At 45.3% G+C, this 21440-nt stretch overlaps 3 protein-coding genes and 1 pseudogene across 3 annotated transcripts; 3 read left to right on the top strand and 1 right to left on the bottom strand.

Annotated features, from left to right (window-relative positions):
* LOC108125308 (uncharacterized) overlaps positions 1-1869 on the bottom strand; it is a 162351-nt pseudogene extending 160482 nt beyond the window's left edge.
* Positions 1870-6703: 4834 nt separating this feature from the next.
* On the top strand, positions 6704-8864 carry LOC122321441 (uncharacterized). The gene is made up of 2 exons (XM_043211370.1): positions 6704-7812; positions 7919-8864. Exons 1-2 carry the CDS (start codon positions 6704-6706, stop codon positions 8862-8864), a joined length of 2055 nt encoding a protein of 684 aa, XP_043067305.1.
* An 8564-nt stretch (positions 8865-17428) lies between these two features.
* LOC122321442 (uncharacterized) lies at positions 17429-19124 on the top strand. The gene is made up of 2 exons (XM_043211371.2): positions 17429-17796; positions 17915-19124. The coding sequence occupies exons 1-2, from the start codon at positions 17429-17431 to the stop codon at positions 19122-19124; spliced, it is 1578 nt and encodes a 525-aa protein (XP_043067306.2).
* Positions 19125-19242: 118 nt separating this feature from the next.
* On the top strand, positions 19243-19656 carry LOC138926584 (uncharacterized). Its single transcript, XM_070281241.1, has one exon. The coding sequence runs from the start codon at positions 19243-19245 to the stop codon at positions 19654-19656; it is 414 nt and encodes a 137-aa protein (XP_070137342.1).
* The last annotated feature ends 1784 nt before the right edge of the window (positions 19657-21440 follow it).

The following is a 21440-nucleotide window of genomic DNA, read 5'->3' as shown; positions in this document are numbered from 1 at the left end:
AAGCTTCGAGGAATTGCTTAGGAAATTTAAAATATATGTTTTTAAGACTTCCCTCTCTTTCTATTAAGCGAACGGTCGTGTTTTTTTGTGCGCACTGCGTTTATGACAAATATTGGTAAACCGGTGTTTACATACTTGTGAATTAAATCTTGTGAATCTTAACAATCTTTAAGCCTAAACCGTATCGCTTCGCGAGTGCTGTGATATATTTGGAGACGAATTTATAATTTGTCTAAATTCTATTCCAAGCATTGCTCAGCTCTATTTCTCACTATTTCTGCATTTCTCTTTTGCACTATTCAAAGCTCTCGCTTCGGCTTCCTATTTGGCACAGTGGTTCAAGATTATGTGTTTTTTAACTTTTTAAATATTAATTTTTGTTTTATTAAATAAAAAAAAAATGGAATTTAAACTTGTCTGTGCCATTAAGTCTTGTAACAAGACAATTTCCTCATCCCACCCTGCCATCCATTGCTGGCTATGTGAGAACGCCGTACATGCCAAGTGTGCCGGTTTCACTGCATCAGTTTCGGATGCCATTTCCCGTAGGTCTGGGATACATTCTTGTCGTGAAAATTGTCGTGCTGTGCAAGGCGAAATGAGGTCGTTCATGAGACAGACCAAAAATGGATTTAAAGAGCTGATCACTGGTTTTCGTAAAATCAATGAACAGCTCTGTGCGCTTGACACTCAGTTTAGTGGCCTTCAGCTGCTAAATGAGTCCCCTAAGCGTAAGAAATCCGCTGTTTCTGATCCGCCTCAGCCTGCTCAGCCGACATTAATGCAGCCGCTTATATCTCTGGCCACCCCAAGGGCTAGAACTGAGAAAAATTCGTCAGAATTTCTCAGGGATAATGAGCAATTGTCCGATATGTCCGCCATGGCATCCCTTCAAGTGATGCCACAGGTCCTAGGGAACGAAACCCCCATTAGAGTCACCCAAAAGGGTATTCCACAGTCCGGACCACCGACACCGACTGATGCTGAAGTTCTCGTACCTGCGACCCCAAAACCCTTACAGGAGATTCCTCCATCGAAACATATATTTGTTTCTCGGCTTGCCCCTGATACTTCTGAAACTGATATCTTGGCTTATATCAAAGCCAAAACTAGAGCCGATATAAAGGTGGAGGACATACAAAAATTTAAATAAAATTATACAAGGCGCACGTCTTCTTTCAAGATTCGTGTGCCCGCGCTGATGTTCAAGACGATTTGTTCTCCCAGTTTTTGGCCAGAGAATCTTTTCGTCCTAGAACATCAGCCTAGTTCCGTGAAGAAAAAAGTTAATAAACCAGTGGGAGTGAGACTTCCCAATATCGAATCCACTGACCAACCCTCCACCTCTTCTTTGGCCACTAACCCAAAAAACTAGTTTCCTCACTAACTCTTACCTATCAGAATACTAGGGGGCTACGTAGCAAACTCCCCAAGCTATATTCTGATAGTTCTTTCTTTGCATCCCATATAATAGCATTTACAGAAACTTAAATCCGGTTAAATCCGGAAATCTTTAGCTCCGAAGTTTTTCCAAGTATTGTTGTTCGAACATAAGACCCTAAGAAGGTAGTCTTGTTTTCTAGAAGGCACTTAAGTTTCTAGTTTTTCTATTAGGAACGTTGAAATATAAGTTGATTAGTAAATGCTGGCTATCTACCTCACTATTAATAAAGTTATGTATGTATGACAGTGAAATATGTGTACAACAGCAGCAGTATACCAGTAGGAAAGTAGAAGTATAAAAAACTCACCAGTATGGCAGCAGTATGAAAATCAGCAGTGTGGCAACAGTATGAAAATCAGCAGTTGGCAGCAATATAAATATCAGCTGGTATGGCAGCAGTATAAATGTCAGCAGGATGGCAACTGGCAAAACAGAAGTAGAGGAGAAGAGTATAAGCAGAAAAGGACGACGAAAAGCAGCAGCAGACAAGAAGAACCTAGTTTTAAAAATATAAGAAACCAGAACTTGCAATATTCAATACACATAACAAATACTATAACTATATATAATAAAACTGAGTAGAGTTAACAACTCTCCTCACATTTGGTGGCTCTTCTTAACTTGAAAATTACAAAGGAACGCCGTCCCGAAGAGTTACAAAGTGGCGCCGTCCCGAAAAGTCTTAAAAAGTGAAGAAGTTGGATTACAAAAAGGAATGATAGCAAATGAGTAAAAAGGCCAGACACCAGGAGGCTTCTAGAATACCGATTGCAAAAGGGAAACAGCCATACTACCACAAGGTTAGTTGGCGCAGCAGAGAAAAATCGGAAAATGAGTAAGCCGGAAAGAAACGTCGAAGAAAGTGGAGAAAAAAATATGAGTGAGAAAAAGAGCTACGTGCAGAGTCTTGTCGAAGCAAGTGGAGGAAAAAATGCGACTAAAACACAAAGCAACGTACAGAATCGCGTGAAATCGAGTGGAGGAACAAATGTCACAGGTGAGGCAATTGCAAGCTGTTCGATCGCCGAGAACACAAAAACACTGCAGGATCATGTTCAGCTTATGGCATTAAAAATGGGAGCAGATGAACGAATTAAATTAAAAATGGGAGCAGATGAACGAAATAGCAGTCGCTCAGTTATAAAGGAAAATTTGGCGAAAATAATTCTGGAGTTTGTCGGAGAATCCATGCCGGTCATGAATTGGTTTAACAATTTCGAGCTGAATGCTGAAGCTTACGATTTCAACTTAGGGCAGATGTATGTACGTGTGCAGTGCGGATCTTTATGAGCAGCTTTGTGATCGCAAGAAACGCAAGCAGGAATCGTTTCACGAATATCTTCTACATATGACAAAGATTGCAGAACTTGGCAGCATAGATGCAAGTTCTGTAATCCGCTACATAGTAGACGGCCTGAACTTGAGAAGTGACTTTAAATACCCCCTTTACAATTGCAAGTCTTTCAAAGAGCTGCAGGAGCAATGTGACTTATTTGAACGCGTCAACGAAAAGAGCTTCAATCCGTTCCAGACAAACCATGGAAAATGGACGCCGAATCAGAAGAAACAGCACAAGTTCAACGACCGAAAGAGCCACTGTTTTAATTGTGGATCAGCTGATCATCTTCGCAAGGATTGCAAAGCTTCCACAAAATGCTTCAGTTGCAACAAAGAGGGACACATGTCTAGAAATTGTCCTGCGTCAGCTGCTGGTGTCCAAGTTGTGCGCAGCGAAAGACGGATGAAGAAGGTCATCATCAACGACGTCGAATTAGCGTGCCTAGTGGATACTGGAGACGATGTATCTGTCGGGTCAAGCAGCTAGTTTTTAATTTAAATAATTAATTAATAAGTGAGGCATTGTTGGTCGCAAGTCGACTCCCGTTCGGCCGCTCGGCTTCAATTGATTCGGCATCCAAAGCATGACATGAAGAATTCGCAAGCACACATACATATTTACGTTCCACAACGCAAGTGCATTTGCCTGCGCATAAACTTCATATAAACATACGTTTCACAACGCAAGTGCATTCGCTCGCACATAGTTTCATACATATAGACGTTCCACGATTATGCCAATTTCGGAAGTGGTGCTCCAATGTTGCTGACGTGCTCGATAAGGTGCCTGAAGAAGATCGGGAGTCTTTCCTAAGGTTCGATTATGGTAGCAATTTCACAAATACTCTGGGTGTTGCCTGGGATCCTGCAACTGATCACTTGCTTTATCGTTTGAAGGGATTCAAGCCCCTTAAAGCCCACTAGGCGCATCGTTCTTTCTTCAGCCACTCGGTTTTATGACCTTTTATGCCTTGTCGGTCCTGTAATTGCAAAGGCGAAGATCTTTCTTCAGAAGCTGTTCTGTGAGAAGTTATCCTGGGATGAAAGTCTTCCTCAAGCTCTTCACTGCGACTGCAATATGATTTGTAGCAGCTTTGTTAGTGCGCAGCGCGCCGGATTCCCTAGATGGGCGTTAACATCGAAATCCGAGGTGGAGATCCATCGATTCTGTGACGTCAGCATAGAGGAGTATGGGGCTTGCGTCTATGTCGTATCCAAGGGCACAAGATCTGCAAGCTATTTACTCTGCTTGAAGTCCCGAGTTGATCCTTTAAAGACTGTACCGAAGCTGGAGTTATCGGGGGCCGGGTTGTTGGCTCGACTTTGGAAGGTATTTTTGCGGGTGCGATTCTGCTGTGGCTCTGTCTTGGATTCGCGAAGAACCCTCTCGGTTTAATGTTTTCGTCGCTAAATGAGTTTCGACCATTCAGAAGCTAACTAGAGAAATGGAGTGGCGGTATGTTCCCACTTCCTTGAACCCAGCAGAGCAGATATCCTGTCTATCCGACTAGATATATCGGACTAGTGCAGCGTGTGCATTTTTAGGAGGACATAAGGCTCTACAAAATGGAAAGGAGATAGCGGTATCCAGGGCCCTTGCCTTATCCTCTCCCTTCTTGGATAAATTTGGGTTGTTGCACGTAGACGGTCGGCTAAAAAATTCGTCATTAGATTTTGATAGTCAGCATCCAATTATACTTCCTAGAAGCCATCCAGTTACGCTGGCTATAATTGTTGACTTTTATGAGCTGAATTTACATACGGGACCACGCGCGCTGTTCTCAATCATTCGGTCCCAATATTGGCCAATTGGGGGAGAAAAACGGTAACGAAGGCAAATCACAAATGCATCCGGTGCTTCCGGACTAAGCCTCGGTTGTTAGAGCACATTATGGCTGATCTCCCGGAGCAAATAGTTAGCTGCCCCGGTTTTTGGAGTCCCAGGAGTCACTGGTGTGGATTTTTATGGGCCTTTTTATTATAAGCCGGAAGGGCTCCAGTAAAATGTTTCCATTTGTTTTGCTACCAAAGCCGTCCACCTGGAGCTTGTAAGGGATCTGTCCACAATTTCTGTTTTACAGGCATTGAAGCGGTTTATATGCACCCGCCGAAGTCCTCAACACATTTGGTCTGACAACGCAACCAACTTTGTGGGAGCCAAAAACGAGCTAAAGGAGCTCCTCCGACTATTTTTAAGCGATGAGCATCAACGGTCACTGCTGGAGTTTTGCTCTATGGAGTCAATCGAATGGCATTTTATTCCTCCTCGATCTCCGGATTTCGGTGGTCTGTGGGAAGCGGCTATTAAAACCGCCAAGCACCATTTTTACAGAGCTGTTGGATCTGCAATTCTTGGCGTGCCTCAGGTCCTGCCTTGGCCATGAACGATGTGGTGCTAGTAAAGAACGAGAACCTACCTTCGATGAAATGGCGAGAATAATGGAATTAATTCCTGGTCTTTTGAGAGGCGGTGATTAAAACATCATCTGGAATTACCAAGCGAGCAGTGTCTAAGCTGTGCCTGTGCTGGATTGGGAGGTCGTTGCGGCGAAGACGAGAACTGCTGGAAACTCGCGTGAGGGCTCTCGCGAGATGATTTGGATGTACTGATAGCCTGTTGTAGTACTTTGTTTTGATTTGTGCTATCTCTTCTCTGACGAGTGGTATGTGAAGGTCCCTGTGAATGTTTTCATTCCGAACGTACCACGGGGCCCCGGTGATGGTTCTGAGAATTTTTGATTAAGTTCGTTGCATTATATCCACACTGCTGTTACTGGCATTTCCCCACAACTGGGAGCCGTACATCCAGATTGGTTTCAAGACGGTGTTATATAGGAGTACCTCGTAGTCCAAGCTAAGGGGCGAGCGGCTATTGATAAGCCAGTGGAGGCTGTTGGCTTTGAGCTTTAAATGCGTTCTTTTGGCTTCAATGTGGCTGCGCCAGGTAAGCCGTCTATCGAGGTGTACGCCAAGATATGTTCCTACATTTGCTATCGAAACCACTGTGTTGTTAAGAATAAGTGGAGGGCAGTCTTGCCTGTTAAGAGTGAACGTTACGTGTTTGCATTTTTGTTCGTTAACTTTGATTCGCCAGTCAGATAGCCATTTCTCCACTGCCACCAGGTGTATAGCAAGTTGTGCCGTTGCTTGCTTGGGGCATCTCGCGCGGCTTAGGATCGCTGTGTCATCTGCAAAAGTGGATGTGGTTAGATTCCTGCTCGTTGGGATGTCCGCAGTGTAGATAAGGTAGAGTGTTGGTCCAAGCACGCTGCCTTGAGGAACTCCGGCTCTTATGATGTTGTACGGGCGTTATTTATCTTTTCGATTTATCGCTCCTTCTTCACCGAGCTTAGAATCCACCCAGATTTCTGTAATCTTTGCAGAGCTTTTCCTTGTTTGGTCTCTCCCCTAGTAAAGTTATTTAAAATAAGAAGAATCATAGAGCAAGCAAGGCGATCGAAATAGTGGAGAAGGTCCGAGAAAAACCACGCGGGATAAAGCTGACCCATTAAATATAATTGTAAAACTAATCAACATAAATTAAGGAATGAAAATGAAGTTCAATCCATAACTGTGTCTAGTCGTTTGGATTCAAAACCCCCGAGCAGAACTGTGCTCAACTATGACATTGCGCCCATGAACGGCATTTGTCACAACATTTTTGGTGGCCCATGAGGAGAACAATCCACACACGACTCCACAATCCATGGTCATCTCCAACATTTCCATCAAAATTGTTAATGGAAACCTAATCTCAACACGGAACCATTATTCTCCTTTTCAACTCCTTTATTCTCTTTGACAAAGAGGAAGCCAAAATAACGGAATCAAACTTTGCATCGCACGTGTCGCGAAAACGCTTGCCCATTGTCGCTCTCTCACTTTGGAAGATACGTACGTAAGTGTGAGTGCATACGCAAAATGAGCAAGCCCAAGCCAGCGAGCACTTCCAGTGCAGAGTCTGAAAAAATGGCAAAGGGTGGCAACGCGGACAGCTTGTTTGCGCTCCAGAAAGATCTTCACAATCAGCTCAACCAACTCCAAGTAAACTTCAAGAAGGACAGCACGTCTCGGAAAACCAAGCCCTATTTCCAACTGCGCCTTTCCAAACTCAACTTAATAAGCCAGCAATTCAACAAGAATCATCAAGAGTTTGTAAGCGCTGGCTACCCCACACACCCTTACTTCGTCGATAATTTAGCGGACCAGTTCGAAGAGGAATTTATCACAGCTTTCTGTTTAATATCTACGGAGTCCGAAACACTTTTCCCCAGTCAGCTACCAGCGTGCGCCGAGCAACAAGCGACGCCTGTTCCTAAAATGCTCGGCCCTGGTGCGGCAGTCCAACTTCCAAAGTTGCCAGTACCTAACTTTTCCGGAAAGTATACAGATTGGCCAGCTTTCCATGATCTGTTTATGCAACTCATTCACCAGAACCAGGCGTTGACAAATATTCAGCGATTCCATTTCCGTAAGCAAGCACTACCTAAAGAGCAGGACCAAGATGTACACCAAATGGAACTAACGGATGGCGCCTACACTATCGCATGGGATCTCATCATCAAACGCTATGATAACCCCCGTTTACAATTCATGCACCACATAAACGCTCTCTACGACTTACCCTTTATCTCAAGGGAAAGCTCATCAGAGATCAAACATATGCTGAACGTAACTAACGTATGCATCAACGAGTTCAATCGTCTCAAAACGAATATCCATTCTAGCACGCAATGGATAGTCCATCATTTGATCGCTAGACTACCTACGACAACTGTACAAGCCTGGGAGCATTACTTGGGAAACTCCAGCGACATTCCGAGTTTCCTCGACTTGGAAACCTTCCTCAGCAATCGCCTCGTCAGCATGAACATCATTGAGAACCGGAAATTTTCACAGCCCACGCACAACTCTACGATCAACAAATCGACAAATTATCCACGCCAAAATCCCAAGCAAAAGGGTTCCGGCTTCTACAAGGGCGTTCCACACCACGACTGGAACCAGCGGTCCCATCTCTGGCGTAAACTGTAAGGGGCAACACATTTTGCGGCGATGTCCTGATTTTTTGTCCAAGGATTGCTTTGCCCCCAAGCGAATCATTGACCATACAAAGGCATGTCTAAATTGCCTCAGCATCCATCATCCCTTGTCGCAGTGTGGCAGTAACAAGAATTGTTTACAATGCGGACAGCGTCACCATACCCTGCTTCACTTCCCCACGACGTATACCAGCTCATCACCGATTATTCAGAACGCAGCAAGCGAGAGCTCCGATCCTGCTCATCCTTCTGATTCCACTACAGTGCTGATGGCCACTGCCGCGCAGTCAACTCGATCCATTTTGCTGGCCACAGCTCTAGTACAACTACATAATAACAGCACCGGACAAACTGCCGTTATTCGAGCCTTGATCGATCATGGCTCTGAGGGCACGTTAATCACAGAACGTGTCGCTCAGTTACTGGGACTTCCATGTCACCGAGTCACAGCACAGATTACCGGGATCGGTGATAACTCAAAGAACATCTGTAGATTTAGTACAGAGTTCTCCATAAGCTCATGTACGGACCCTCAATTTCACCATTTGGTGCGACCAGCGTATGTCCTCAACTCGATAACCTCTCATTTACCAAGAAGCAATGTCAACGTGGACACTTGTCAGCATCTTCAGGGATTACACTTGGCCGATCCCACCTTTTCCAGGCCAGGCCACATCGACTCGTTATTTGGAGTAGATCTAATACCATATTTGTTGCTGCCAGATTTACGGAAAGGAGCTTCAAATCAACCTATTGCTCAACTCACTCAATTGGGTTGGATCGTGTTTGGCCATAGCAATGAAACAAGGGTAAATGTGGTAACCATTCGTTGCCATCAGACTAATCTGGATGCACTGGTAAAGGGTTTCTTTGATCTCGATCAAATCAGCTCTGAGAGGACCTTAACAGCAGAAGAACAATGGTGTGAGGATCATTTCCAGCGTACCTGCACCCGACAACCCAATGGAAAATACCTGGTCCGACTTCCGTTAAAACCTGAATTTGATAAGGACAAGTCATCGGAAAGTCTCACCAAATAGCACTCAATAGATTCCATCTCTTAGAACGTCGGCTAAACAGAAACGACTCACTCAAACAACAATATCACTACACCATTAAAGAATATTCCTTTCTTTCAGTAGTCGCTCGCCTCTATGATCCCTTAGGCTTTATAGTTCCTGTCACTACTACTGCAAAGAGTATTCTAAAGGACATCTGGCAGTGGCGACCCGAGACATCCGACAAGACCGAACCCGCTCTCGATTGGGACGGCCCGTTACCCCCAATACTTCAAGCCCGATGTGAAGAATTCCGACATCATTTACCAAACATTGAACAGTTGAACATACCTCGGTGGCTTGGTCACCAGACAGGTGAGCCACAGTCACACCAACTACACGTCTTTTGTGATGGCTCCTCGCAAGCTTACGCAGCCTGTGTTTATCTCCGAATACAATATCCATCCGGGAGAGTGAGCACAGCCCTATTGACCGCACGGAGTCGAGTCACGCCCACGAAGCCGCTAACGATCCCTCGAATCGAACTCTCTGGTGCAGTGTTGGCTGCACAACTGGCTAAATGGGTACTAACGCAGTTTTCATCCACCGGAATTCCCATGTCGGTTAATTTCTGGACTGATGCATCGATCGTTTTATATTGGATTAAAGGAAATTGGTAAGATTTTGCAACTTAGTACTACAACTCCTCACCAACTAGCCAGGCATGACATCTTGTGGTTCGGTCCCGATTGGCTGCGGGAGGATGAGAATCGGTGGCCGAAGAACACGTACTCTCCTCCCCCTGACCAACATCACGAAGAAAGAAGACAACCAACCAACATCACAGCACATGTTTGTTCACTTGGCGACTCAATCATAACCTCTTACTCATCATATAACAAATTGTTATTTGTTATGGCTTACATCCAAAGGTATCTGCATAACTTACGCCACCCACAAGAACTTCGTCATGTGGGCGCGATTCGAGTACCAGAATTACGAGAAGCTCTACATAAAATTGTAAGGATGGTTCAGAAAGAAGCCTTTTCTCAAGAGATCAGCCGAGTCCTGACACGAAAATCTCTATCCAGGCACAGTGCCCTCAGCGCTCTTTGTCCGTTTCTAGACGACTTTGGGATTCTGCGACTCAAAGGACGACTGAAGAACGCTCAACAACTGTCCCAAGCACAGAAAAAATCCGATCATTATACCCAAAATGCTTCATTTTACTGACCTCGTAATCAAAAATGCGCACCTAAACACTCTTCATGGAGGCACCGAGCTCACCTTAGCAACCATTCGGCACACATTCTGGATAGTCAATGGGAAACAAGCAGTAAAAAGAATTCTACGACAATGTGTCCAATGCTTCAAACATCGCCCAAAACCTGCCTCACAGTTAATGGGGGATCTGCCACTACATCGAGTCAACCCACCTGGTCGAGCCTTTGAAGCCACTGGCGTCGACTACACGGGCGCCTTTTACTTGAAAGCATCCAGATTCCGTGGGCATCACACATACAAGGCATATATCGCAGTGTTTATATGTTTAGCAACCAAGGCGATACATCTAGAAGCGGTCACTGGACTATCTACTCAACACTTCCTTTGGGCTCAACGCTTTATTGGACGTAGAGGTTTGTGCAAACATCTATACAGCGATGGAGGAACCAATTTCATCGGAACAGACAATTCTCTTCCTTCAAACTCACTGCTATGACCTATGAAGAACTATCCACGGTGTTCACCCAAATCGAATCATGTTTAAACTCACGTCCACTCTGCCCCTTATCAGCAGATCCAAACGATTTGTCCCCACTTACTCCCGGGCATTTCCTTATAGGAGGACTTTTATTGGCACCTCCGGAACCTTCTCTTTCAGACAAGTCCATCAACGCACGCTTCGTCGACGGTCAACGGCTCCTGAGACAATTTTGGCATCGATGAAGCGCCGATTGGCTTTCACATCTACAAGCACGTCCGAAATGGCGACAAGAACGAACGAATCTGCAAATTGACGATCTAGTTGTATTCAAGGATGACCGGCTCCCCCCAAAACGAATGAAAGATGGCTCGAATAATCGAGTTACATCCTGGAGAAGATGGACTAGTTCGCGTCGCCTCACTGAAAACCGTTTCTGGAACCTATAAGATCCCTGTCCAAGTTATGTCCATTGCCAATATCCACCAATCCTACTCCGAAACCTGAAGAAGTTTCAATAACACAATAGAAGCTATATCATGCTGATCCCAGCATTTCATATCTTTTCGATTTATCGCTCCATCTTCAGCGAGCTTAGAATTCACCCAGATTTCTGTAATCTTTGCAGAGCTTTTCCTTGTCTGGTCTCTCCCCTAGTAAAGTTATTAATATAAGAAGAATCATAGAGCAAGCAAGGCGATCGAAATAGTGGAGAAGGTCAGAGAAAAACCACGCGGGATAAAGCTGACCCATTAAATATAATTGTAAAACTAATCAACATAAATTAAGGAATGAAAATGAAGTTCAATCCATAACTGTGTCTAGTCGTTTGGATTCAAAACCCCCGAGCAGAACTGTGCTCAACTATGACATTGCGCCCATGAACGGCATTTGTCACAACATTTTTGGTGGCCCATGAGGAGAACAATCCACACACGACTCCACAATCCATGGTCATCTCCAACATTTCCATCAAAATTGTTAATGGAAACCTAATCTCAACACGGAACCATTATTCTCCTTTTCAACTCCTTTATTCTCTTTGACAAAGAGGAAGCCAAAATAACGGAATCAAACTTTGCATCGCACGTGTCGCGAAAACGCTTGCCCATTGTCGCTCTCTCACTTTGGAAGATACGTACGTAAGTGTGAGTGCATACGCAAAATGAGCAAGCCCAAGCCAGCGAGCGCTTCCAGTGCAGAGTCTGAAACAATGGCAAAGGGTGGCAACGCGGACAGCTTGTTTGCGCTCCAGAAAGATCTTCACAATCAGCTCAACCAACTCCAAGTAAACTTCAAGAAGGACAGCACGTCTCGGAAAACCAAGCCCTATTTCCAACTGCGCCTTTCCAAACTCAACTTAATAAGCCAGCAATTCAACAAGAATCATCAAGAGTTTGTAAGCGCTGGCTACCCCACACACCCTTACTTCGTCGATAATTTAGCGGACCAGTTCGAAGAGGAATTTATCACAGCTTTCTGTTTAATATCTACGGAGTCCGAAACACTTTTCCCCATTCAGCTACCAGCGTGCGCCGAGCAACAAGCGACGCCTGTTCCTAAAATGCTCGGCCCTGGTGCGGCAGTCCAACTTCCAAAGTTGCCAGTACCTAACTTTTCCGGAAAGTATACAGATTGGCCAGCTTTCCATGATCTGTTTATGCAACTCATTCACCAGAACCAGGCGTTGACAAATATTCAGCGATTCCATTTCCGTAAGCAAGCACTACCTAAAGAGCAGGACCAAGATGTACACCAAATGGAACTAACGGATGGCGCCTACACTATCGCATGGGATCTCATCATCAAACGCTATGATAACCCCCGTTTACAATTCATGCACCACATAAACGCTCTCTACGACTAACCCTTTATCTCAAGGGAAAGCTCATCAGAGATCAAACATATGCTGAACGTAACTAACGTATGCATCAACGAGTTCAATCGTCTCAAAACGAATATCCATTCTAGCACGCAATGGATAGTCCATCATTTGATCGCTAGACTACCTACGACAACTGTACAAGCCTGGGAGCATTACTTGGGAAACTCCAGCGACATTCCGAGTTTCCTCGACTTGGAAACCTTCCTCAGCAATCGCCTCGTCAGCATGAACATCATTGAGAACCGGAAATTTTCACAGCCCACGCACAACTCTACGATCAACAAATCGACAAATTATCCACGCCAAAATCCCAAGCAAAAGGGTTCCGGCTTCTACAAGGGCGTTCCACACCACGACTGGAACCAGCGGTCCCATCTCTGGCGTAAACTGTAAGGGGCAACACATTTTGCGGCGATGTCCTGATTTTTTGTCCAAGGATTGCTTTGCCCGCAAGCGAATCATTGACCATACAAAGGCTAAACCATACAAAGGTCTAAATTGCCTCAGCATCCATCATCCCTTGTCGCAGTGTGGCAGTAACAAGAATTGTTTACAATGCGGACAGCGTCACCATACCCTGCTTCACTTCCCCACGACGTATACCAGCTCATCACCGATTATTCAGAACGCAGCAAGCGAGAGCTCCGATCCTGCTCATCCTTCTGATTCCACTACAGTGCTGATGGCCACTGCCGCGCAGTCAACTCGATCCATTTTGCTGGCCACAGCTCTAGTACAACTACATAATAACAGCACCGGACAAACTGCCGTTATTCGAGCCTTGATCGATCATGGCTCTGAGGGCACGTTAATCACAGAACGTGTCGCTCAGTTACTGGGACTTCCATGTCACCGAGTCACAGCACAGATTACCGGGATCGGTGATAACTCAAAGAACATCTGTAGATTTAGTACAGAGTTCTCCATAAGCTCATGTACGGACCCTCAATTTCACCATTTGGTGCGACCAGCGTATGTCCTCAACTCGATAACCTCTCATTTACCAAGAAGCAATGTCAACGTGGACACTTGTCAGCATCTTCAGGGATTACACTTGGCCGATCCCACCTTTTCCAGGCCAGGCCACATCGACTCGTTATTTGGAGTAGATCTAATACCATATTTGTTGCTGCCAGATTTACGGAAAGGAGCTTCAAATCAACCTATTGCTCAACTCACTCAATTGGGTTGGATCGTGTTTGGCCATAGCAATGAAACAAGGGTAAATGTGGTAACCATTCGTTGCCATCAGACTAATCTGGATGCACTGGTAAAGGGTTTCTTTGATCTCGATCAAATCAGCTCTGAGAGGACCTTAACAGCAGAAGAACAATGGTGTGAGGATCATTTCCAGCGTACCTGCACCCGACAACCCAATGGAAAATACCTGGTCCGACTTCCGTTAAAACCTGAATTTGATAAGGAACAAGTCATCGGAAAGTCTCACCAAATAGCACTCAATAGATTCCATCTCTTAGAACGTCGGCTAAACAGAAACGACTCACTCAAACAACAATATCACTACACCATTAAAGAATATTCCTTTCTTTCAGTAGTCGCTCGCCTCTATGATCCCTTAGGCTTTATAGTTCCTGTCACTACTACTGCAAAGAGTATTCTAAAGGACATCTGGCAGTGGCGACCCGAGACATCCGACAAGACCGAACCCGCTCTCGATTGGGACGGCCCGTTACCCCCAATACTTCAAGCCCGATGTGAAGAATTCCGACATCATTTACCAAACATTGAACAGTTGAACATACCTCGGTGGCTTGGTCACCAGACAGGTGAGCCACAGTCACACCAACTACACGTCTTTTGTGATGGCTCCTCGCAAGCTTACGCAGCCTGTGTTTATCTCCGAATACAATATCCATCCGGGAGAGTGAGCACAGCCCTATTGACCGCACGGAGTCGAGTCACGCCCACGAAGCCGCTAACGATCCCTCGAATCGAACTCTCTGGTGCAGTGTTGGCTGCACAACTGGCTAAATGGGTACTAACGCAGTTTTCATCCACCGGAATTCCCATGTCGGTTAATTTCTGGACTGATGCATCGATCGTTTTATATTGGATTAAAGGAAATTGGTAAGATTTTGCAACTTAGTACTACAACTCCTCACCAACTAGCCAGGCATGACATCTTGTGGTTCGGTCCCGATTGGCTGCGGGAGGATGAGAATCGGTGGCCGAAGAACACGTACTCTCCTCCCCCTGACCAACATCACGAAGAAAGAAGACAACCAACCAACATCACAGCACATGTTTGTTCACTTGGCGACTCAATCATAACCTCTTACTCATCATATAACAAATTGTTATTTGTTATGGCTTACATCCAAAGGTATCTGCATAACTTACGCCACCCACAAGAACTTCGTCATGTGGGCGCGATTCGAGTACCAGAATTACGAGAAGCTCTACATAAAATTGTAAGGATGGTTCAGAAAGAAGCCTTTTCTCAAGAGATCAGCCGAGTCCTGACACGAAAATCTCTATCCAGGCACAGTGCCCTCAGCGCTCTTTGTCCGTTTCTAGACGACTTTGGGATTCTGCGACTCAAAGGACGACTGAAGAACGCTCAACAACTGTCCCAAGCACAGAAAAATCCGATCATTATACCCAAAATGCTTCATTTTACTGACCTCGTAATCAAAAATGCGCACCTAAACACTCTTCATGGAGGCACCGAGCTCACCTTAGCAACCATTCGGCACACATTCTGGATAGTCAATGGGAAACAAGCAGTAAAAAGAATTCTACGACAATGTGTCCAATGCTTCAAACATCGCCCAAAACCTGCCTCACAGTTAATGGGGGATCTGCCACTACATCGAGTCAACCCACCTGGTCGAGCCTTTGAAGCCACTGGCGTCGACTACACGGGCGCCTTTTACTTGAAAGCATCCAGATTCCGTGGGCATCACACATACAAGGCATATATCGCAGTGTTTATATGTTTAGCAACCAAGGCGATACATCTAGAAGCGGTCACTGGACTATCTACTCAACACTTCCTTTGGGCTCAACGCTTTATTGGACGTAGAGGTTTGTGCAAACATCTATACAGCGATGGAGGAACCAATTTCATCGGAACAGACAATTCTCTTCCTTCAAACTCACTGCTATGACCTATGAAGAACTATCCACGGTGTTCACCCAAATCGAATCATGTTTAAACTCACGTCCACTCTGCCCCTTATCAGCAGATCCAAACGATTTGTCCCCACTTACTCCCGGGCATTTCCTTATAGGAGGACTTTTATTGGCACCTCCGGAACCTTCTCTTTCAGACAAGTCCATCAACGCACGCTTCGTCGACGGTCAACGGCTCCTGAGACAATTTTGGCATCGATGAAGCGCCGATTGGCTTTCACATCTACAAGCACGTCCGAAATGGCGACAAGAACGAACGAATCTGCAAATTGACGATCTAGTTGTATTCAAGGATGACCGGCTCCCCCCAAAACGAATGAAAGATGGCTCGAATAATCGAGTTGCATCCTGGAGAAGATGGACTAGTTCGCGTCGCCTCACTGAAAACCGTTTCTGGAACCTATAAGATCCCTGTCCAAGTTATGTCCATTGCCAATATCCACCAATCCTACTCCGAAACCTGAAGAAGTTTCAATAACACAATAGAAGCTATATCATGCTGATCCCAGCATTTCATATCTTTTCGATTTATCGCTCCATCTTCAGCGAGCTTAGAATTCACCCAGATTTCTGTAATCTTTGCAGAGCTTTTCCTTGTCTGGTCTCTCCCCTAGTAAAGTTATTAATATAAGAAGAATCATAGAGCAAGCAAGGCGATCGAAATAGTGGAGAAGGTCAGAGAAAAACCACGCGGGATAAAGCTGACCCATTAAATATAATTGTAAAACTAATCAACATAAATTAAGGAATGAAAATGAAGTTCAATCCATAACTGTGTCTAGTCGTTTGGATTCAAAACCCCCGAGCAGAACTGTGCTCAACTATGACATTGCGCCCATGAACGGCATTTGTCACAACATTTTTGGTGGCCCATGAGGAGAACAATCCACACACGACTCCACAATCCATGGTCATCTCCAACATTTCCATCAAAATTGTTAATGGAAACCTAATCTCAACACGGAACCATTATTCTCCTTTTCAACTCCTTTATTCTCTTTGACAAAGAGGAAGCCAAAATAACGGAATCAAACTTTGCATCGCACGTGTCGCGAAAACGCTTGCCCATTGTCGCTCTCTCACTTTGGAAGATACGTACGTAAGTGTGAGTGCATACGCAAAATGAGCAAGCCCAAGCCAGCGAGCGCTTCCAGTGCAGAGTCTGAAACAATGGCAAAGGGTGGCAACGCGGACAGCTTGTTTGCGCTCCAGAAAGATCTTCACAATCAGCTCAACCAACTCCAAGTAAACTTCAAGAAGGACAGCACGTCTCGGAAAACCAAGCCCTATTTCCAACTGCGCCTTTCCAAACTCAACTTAATAAGCCAGCAATTCAACAAGAATCATCAAGAGTTTGTAAGCGCTGGCTACCCCACACACCCTTACTTCGTCGATAATTTAGCGGACCAGTTCGAAGAGGAATTTATCACAGCTTTCTGTTTAATATCTACGGAGTCCGAAACACTTTTCCCCAGTCAGCTACCAGCGTGCGCCGAGCAACAAGCGACGCCTGTTCCTAAAATGCTCGGCCCTGGTGCGGCAGTCCAACTTCCAAAGTTGCCAGTACCTAACTTTTCCGGAAAGTATACAGATTGGCCAGCTTTCCATGATCTGTTTATGCAACTCATTCACCAGAACCAGGCGTTGACAAATATTCAGCGATTCCATTTCCGTAAGCAAGCACTACCTAAAGAGCAGGACCAAGATGTACACCAAATGGAACTAACGGATGGCGCCTACACTATCGCATGGGATCTCATCATCAAACGCTATGATAACCCCCGTTTACAATTCATGCACCACATAAACGCTCTCTACGACTAACCCTTTATCTCAAGGGAAAGCTCATCAGAGATCAAACATATGCTGAACGTAACTAACGTATGCATCAACGAGTTCAATCGTCTCAAAACGAATATCCATTCTAGCACGCAATGGATAGTCCATCATTTGATCGCTAGACTACCTACGACAACTGTACAAGCCTGGGAGCATTACTTGGGAAACTCCAGCGACATTCCGAGTTTCCTCGACTTGGAAACCTTCCTCAGCAATCGCCTCGTCAGCATGAACATCATTGAGAACCGGAAATTTTCACAGCCCACGCACAACTCTACGATCAACAAATCGACAAATTATCCACGCCAAAATCCCAAGCAAAAGGGTTCCGGCTTCTACAAGGGCGTTCCACACCACGACTGGAACCAGCGGTCCCATCTCTGGCGTAAACTGTAAGGGGCAACACATTTTGCGGCGATGTCCTGATTTTTTGTCCAAGGATTGCTTTGCCCGCAAGCGAATCATTGACCATACAAAGGCTAAACCATACAAAGGTCTAAATTGCCTCAGCATCCATCATCCCTTGTCGCAGTGTGGCAGTAACAAGAATTGTTTACAATGCGGACAGCGTCACCATACCCTGCTTCACTTCCCCACGACGTATACCAGCTCATCACCGATTATTCAGAACGCAGCAAGCGAGAGCTCCGATCCTGCTCATCCTTCTGATTCCACTACAGTGCTGATGGCCACTGCCGCGCAGTCAACTCGATCCATTTTGCTGGCCACAGCTCTAGTACAACTACATAATAACAGCACCGGACAAACTGCCGTTATTCGAGCCTTGATCGATCATGGCTCTGAGGGCACGTTAATCACAGAACGTGTCGCTCAGTTACTAGGACTTCCATGTCACCAAGTCACAGCACAGATTACCGGGATCGGTGATAACTCAAAGAACATCTGTAGATTTAGTACAGAGTTCTCCATAAGCTCATGTACGGACCGTCAATTTCACCATTTGGTGCGACCAGCGTATGTCCTCAACTCGATAACCTCTCATTTACCAAGAAGCAATGTCAACGTGGACACTTGTCAGCATCTTCAGGGATTACACTTGGCCGATCCCACCTTTTCCAGGCCAGGCCACATCGACTCGTTATTTGGAGTAGATCTAATACCATATTTGTTGCTGCCAGATTTACGGAAAGGAGCTTCAAATCAACCTATTGCTCAACTCACTCAATTGGGTTGGATCGTGTTTGGCCATAGCAATGAAACAAGGGTAAATGTGGTAACCATTCGTTGCCATCAGACTAATCTGGATGCACTGGTAAAGGGTTTCTTTGATCTCGATCAAATCAGCTCTGAGAGGACCTTAACAGCAGAAGAACAATGGTGTGAGGATCATTTCCAGCGTACCTGCACCCGACAACCCAATGGAAAATACCTGGTCCGACTTCCGTTAAAACCTGAATTTGATAAGGAACAAGTCATCGGAAAGTCTCACCAAATAGCACTCAATAGATTCCATCTCTTAGAACGTCGGCTAAACAGAAACGACTCACTTAAACAACAATATCACTCCACCATTAAAGAATATTTTGATCTTAAGCAACTCTCCAAATTCACTACCGCAGAATCTTGGCATCAAATGATCACTCCAAGAGGTCAACAGTATTTGTCATCATGTACTCTCCCACACCATGCCGTGGTTAAGGCGGACAGTACAACGACCAAAGTTCGGGTGGTGTACCACTTCAAACGGAAAATCCCTTAACGACATATTTTGCATCGGCCCACCGCTACAAAACGATTTAGGAGGAGTCATCATGAAATGGAGGCTACATCGTTACGTGTTTGCAGCAGATATCCAACGAATGTATCGCTGTATCGACATGCACCAGGATGATGCTCAATTTCGACGCATCTTATGGAGGAATGATCAAAACGAAATAGCCGAGTACAGCCTAAATACTGTCACCTTTGGGACGGCATCAGCACCGTATACAGCCATACGCGTAATCCGTCAACTCGCTCACGACGAACAACATCGCTACCCATTAGCAACTCCAGTCTTATTAAATAAAGTATATGTCGACGACGTCCAAACTGGTCACAATACTGTTCATGGAGCATTGGAAATACGAAATCAACTCATTGCTACATTAAAATCGGCTGGAATGGAACTCAGGAAATGGGCATCAAATCATCCACAGATCTTATCCGGAATTCCTGACCAGCACATGGCTCAAAAGAGACATGTAGAAGTAAATTTCCAGGAGACTATTAAAACTCTGGGACTTTATTAGAGCCCACAAGAGGATTTATATAGCTTCAAGGTTCGATTTGACCTTCCTGCCTCCTTTACTAAACGTTCCTTTCTTTCAGTAGTCGCTCGCCTCTATGATCCCTTAGGCTTTATAGTTCCTGTCACTACTACTGCAAAGAGTATTCTAAAGGACATCTGGCAGTGGCGACCCGAGACATCCGACAAGACCGAACCCGCTCTCGATTGGGACGGCCCGTTACCCCCAATACTTCAAGCCCGATGTGAAGAATTCCGACATCATTTACCAAACATTGAACAGTTGAACATACCTCGGTGGCTTGGTCACCAGACCGGTGAGCCACAGTCACACCAACTACAGGTCTTTTGTGATGGCTCCTCGCAAGCTTACGCAGCCTGTGTTTATCTCCGAATACAATATCCATCCGGGAGAGTGAGCACAGCCCTATTGACCGCACGGAGTCGAGTCACGCCCACGAAGCCGCTAACGATCCCTCGAATCGAACTCTCTGGTGCAGTGTTGGCTGCACAACTGGCTAAATGGGTACTAACGCAGTTTTCATCCACCGGAATTCCCATGTCGGTTAATTTCTGGACTGATGCATCGATCGTTTTATATTGGATTAAAGGAAATTGGTAAGATTTTGGAACTTAGTACTACAACTCCTCACCAACTAGCCAGGCATGACATCTTGTGGTTCGGTCCCGATTGGCTGCGGGAGGATGAGAATCGGTGGCCGAAGAACACGTACTCTCCTCCCCCTGACCAACATCACGAAGAGAGAAGACAACCAACCAACATCACAGCTTCAAACATCGCCCAAAACCTGCCTCACAGTTAATGGGGGATCTGCCACTACATCGAGTCAACCCACCTGGTCGAGCCTTTGAAGCCACTGGCGTCGACTACACGGGCGCCTTTTACTTGAAAGCATCCAGATTCCGTGGGCATCACACATACAAGGCATATATCGCAGTGTTTATATGTTTAGCAACCAAGGCGATACATCTAGAAGCGGTCACTGGACTATCTACTCAAAACTTCCTTTGGGCTCAACGCTTTATTGGACGTAGAGGTTTGTGCAAACATCTATACAGCGATGGAGGAACCAATTTCATCGGAACAGACAATTCTCTTCCTTCAAACTCACTGCTATGACCTATGAAGAACTATCCACGGTGTTCACCCAAATCGAATCATGTTTAAACTCACGTCCACTCTGCCCCTTATCAGCAGATCCAAACGATTTGTCCCCACTTACTCCCGGGCATTTCCTTATAGGAGGACTTTTATTGGCACCTCCGGAACCTTCTCTTTCAGACAAGTCCATCAACGCACGCTTCGTCGACGGTCAACGGCTCCTGAGACAATTTTGGCATCGATGAAGCGCCGATTGGCTTTCACATCTACAAGCACGTCCGAAATGGCGACAAGAACGAACGAATCTGCAAATTGACGATCTAGTTGTATTCAAGGATGACCGGCTCCCCCCAAAACGAATGAAAGATGGCTCGAATAATCGAGTTGCATCCTGGAGAAGATGGACTAGTTCGCGTCGCCTCACTGAAAACCGTTTCTGGAACCTATAAGATCCCTGTCCAAGTTATGTCCATTGCCAATATCCACCAATCCTACTCCGAAACCTGAAGAAGTTTCAATAACACAATAGAAGCTATATCATGCTGATCCCAGCATTTCATATCTTTTCGATTTATCGCTCCATCTTCAGCGAGCTTAGAATTCACCCAGATTTCTGTAATCTTTGCAGAGCTTTTCCTTGTCTTCCTTGTCAGATATCCAACGAA

This window comes from Drosophila bipectinata, chromosome XL (assembly GCF_030179905.1).
Source record: "Drosophila bipectinata strain 14024-0381.07 chromosome XL, DbipHiC1v2, whole genome shotgun sequence".
Classification (NCBI taxonomy): Eukaryota; Metazoa; Arthropoda; class Insecta; order Diptera; family Drosophilidae; genus Drosophila; species Drosophila bipectinata.
The sequence above is the reverse complement of the archived record's forward strand: the minus strand, read 5'-3'. Positions and strand labels throughout refer to the sequence as shown.

Coding starts and splice junctions, on each gene's coding strand:
- LOC138926584 (XM_070281241.1), top strand. CDS start 19,243: ATGCACCAGGATGATGCTCAATTTCGACGCATCTTATGGAGGAATGAT.
- LOC122321442 (XM_043211371.2), top strand. CDS start 17,429: ATGCTGAACGTAACTAACGTATGCATCAACGAGTTCAATCGTCTCAAA. Junction 17,797..17,914: donor TCCCATCTCTGGCGTAAACT/GTAAGGGGCAAC, acceptor AAATTGCCTCAG/CATCCATCATCCCTTGTCGC.
- LOC122321441 (XM_043211370.1), top strand. CDS start 6,704: ATGAGCAAGCCCAAGCCAGCGAGCACTTCCAGTGCAGAGTCTGAAAAA. Junction 7,813..7,918: donor TCCCATCTCTGGCGTAAACT/GTAAGGGGCAAC, acceptor AAATTGCCTCAG/CATCCATCATCCCTTGTCGC.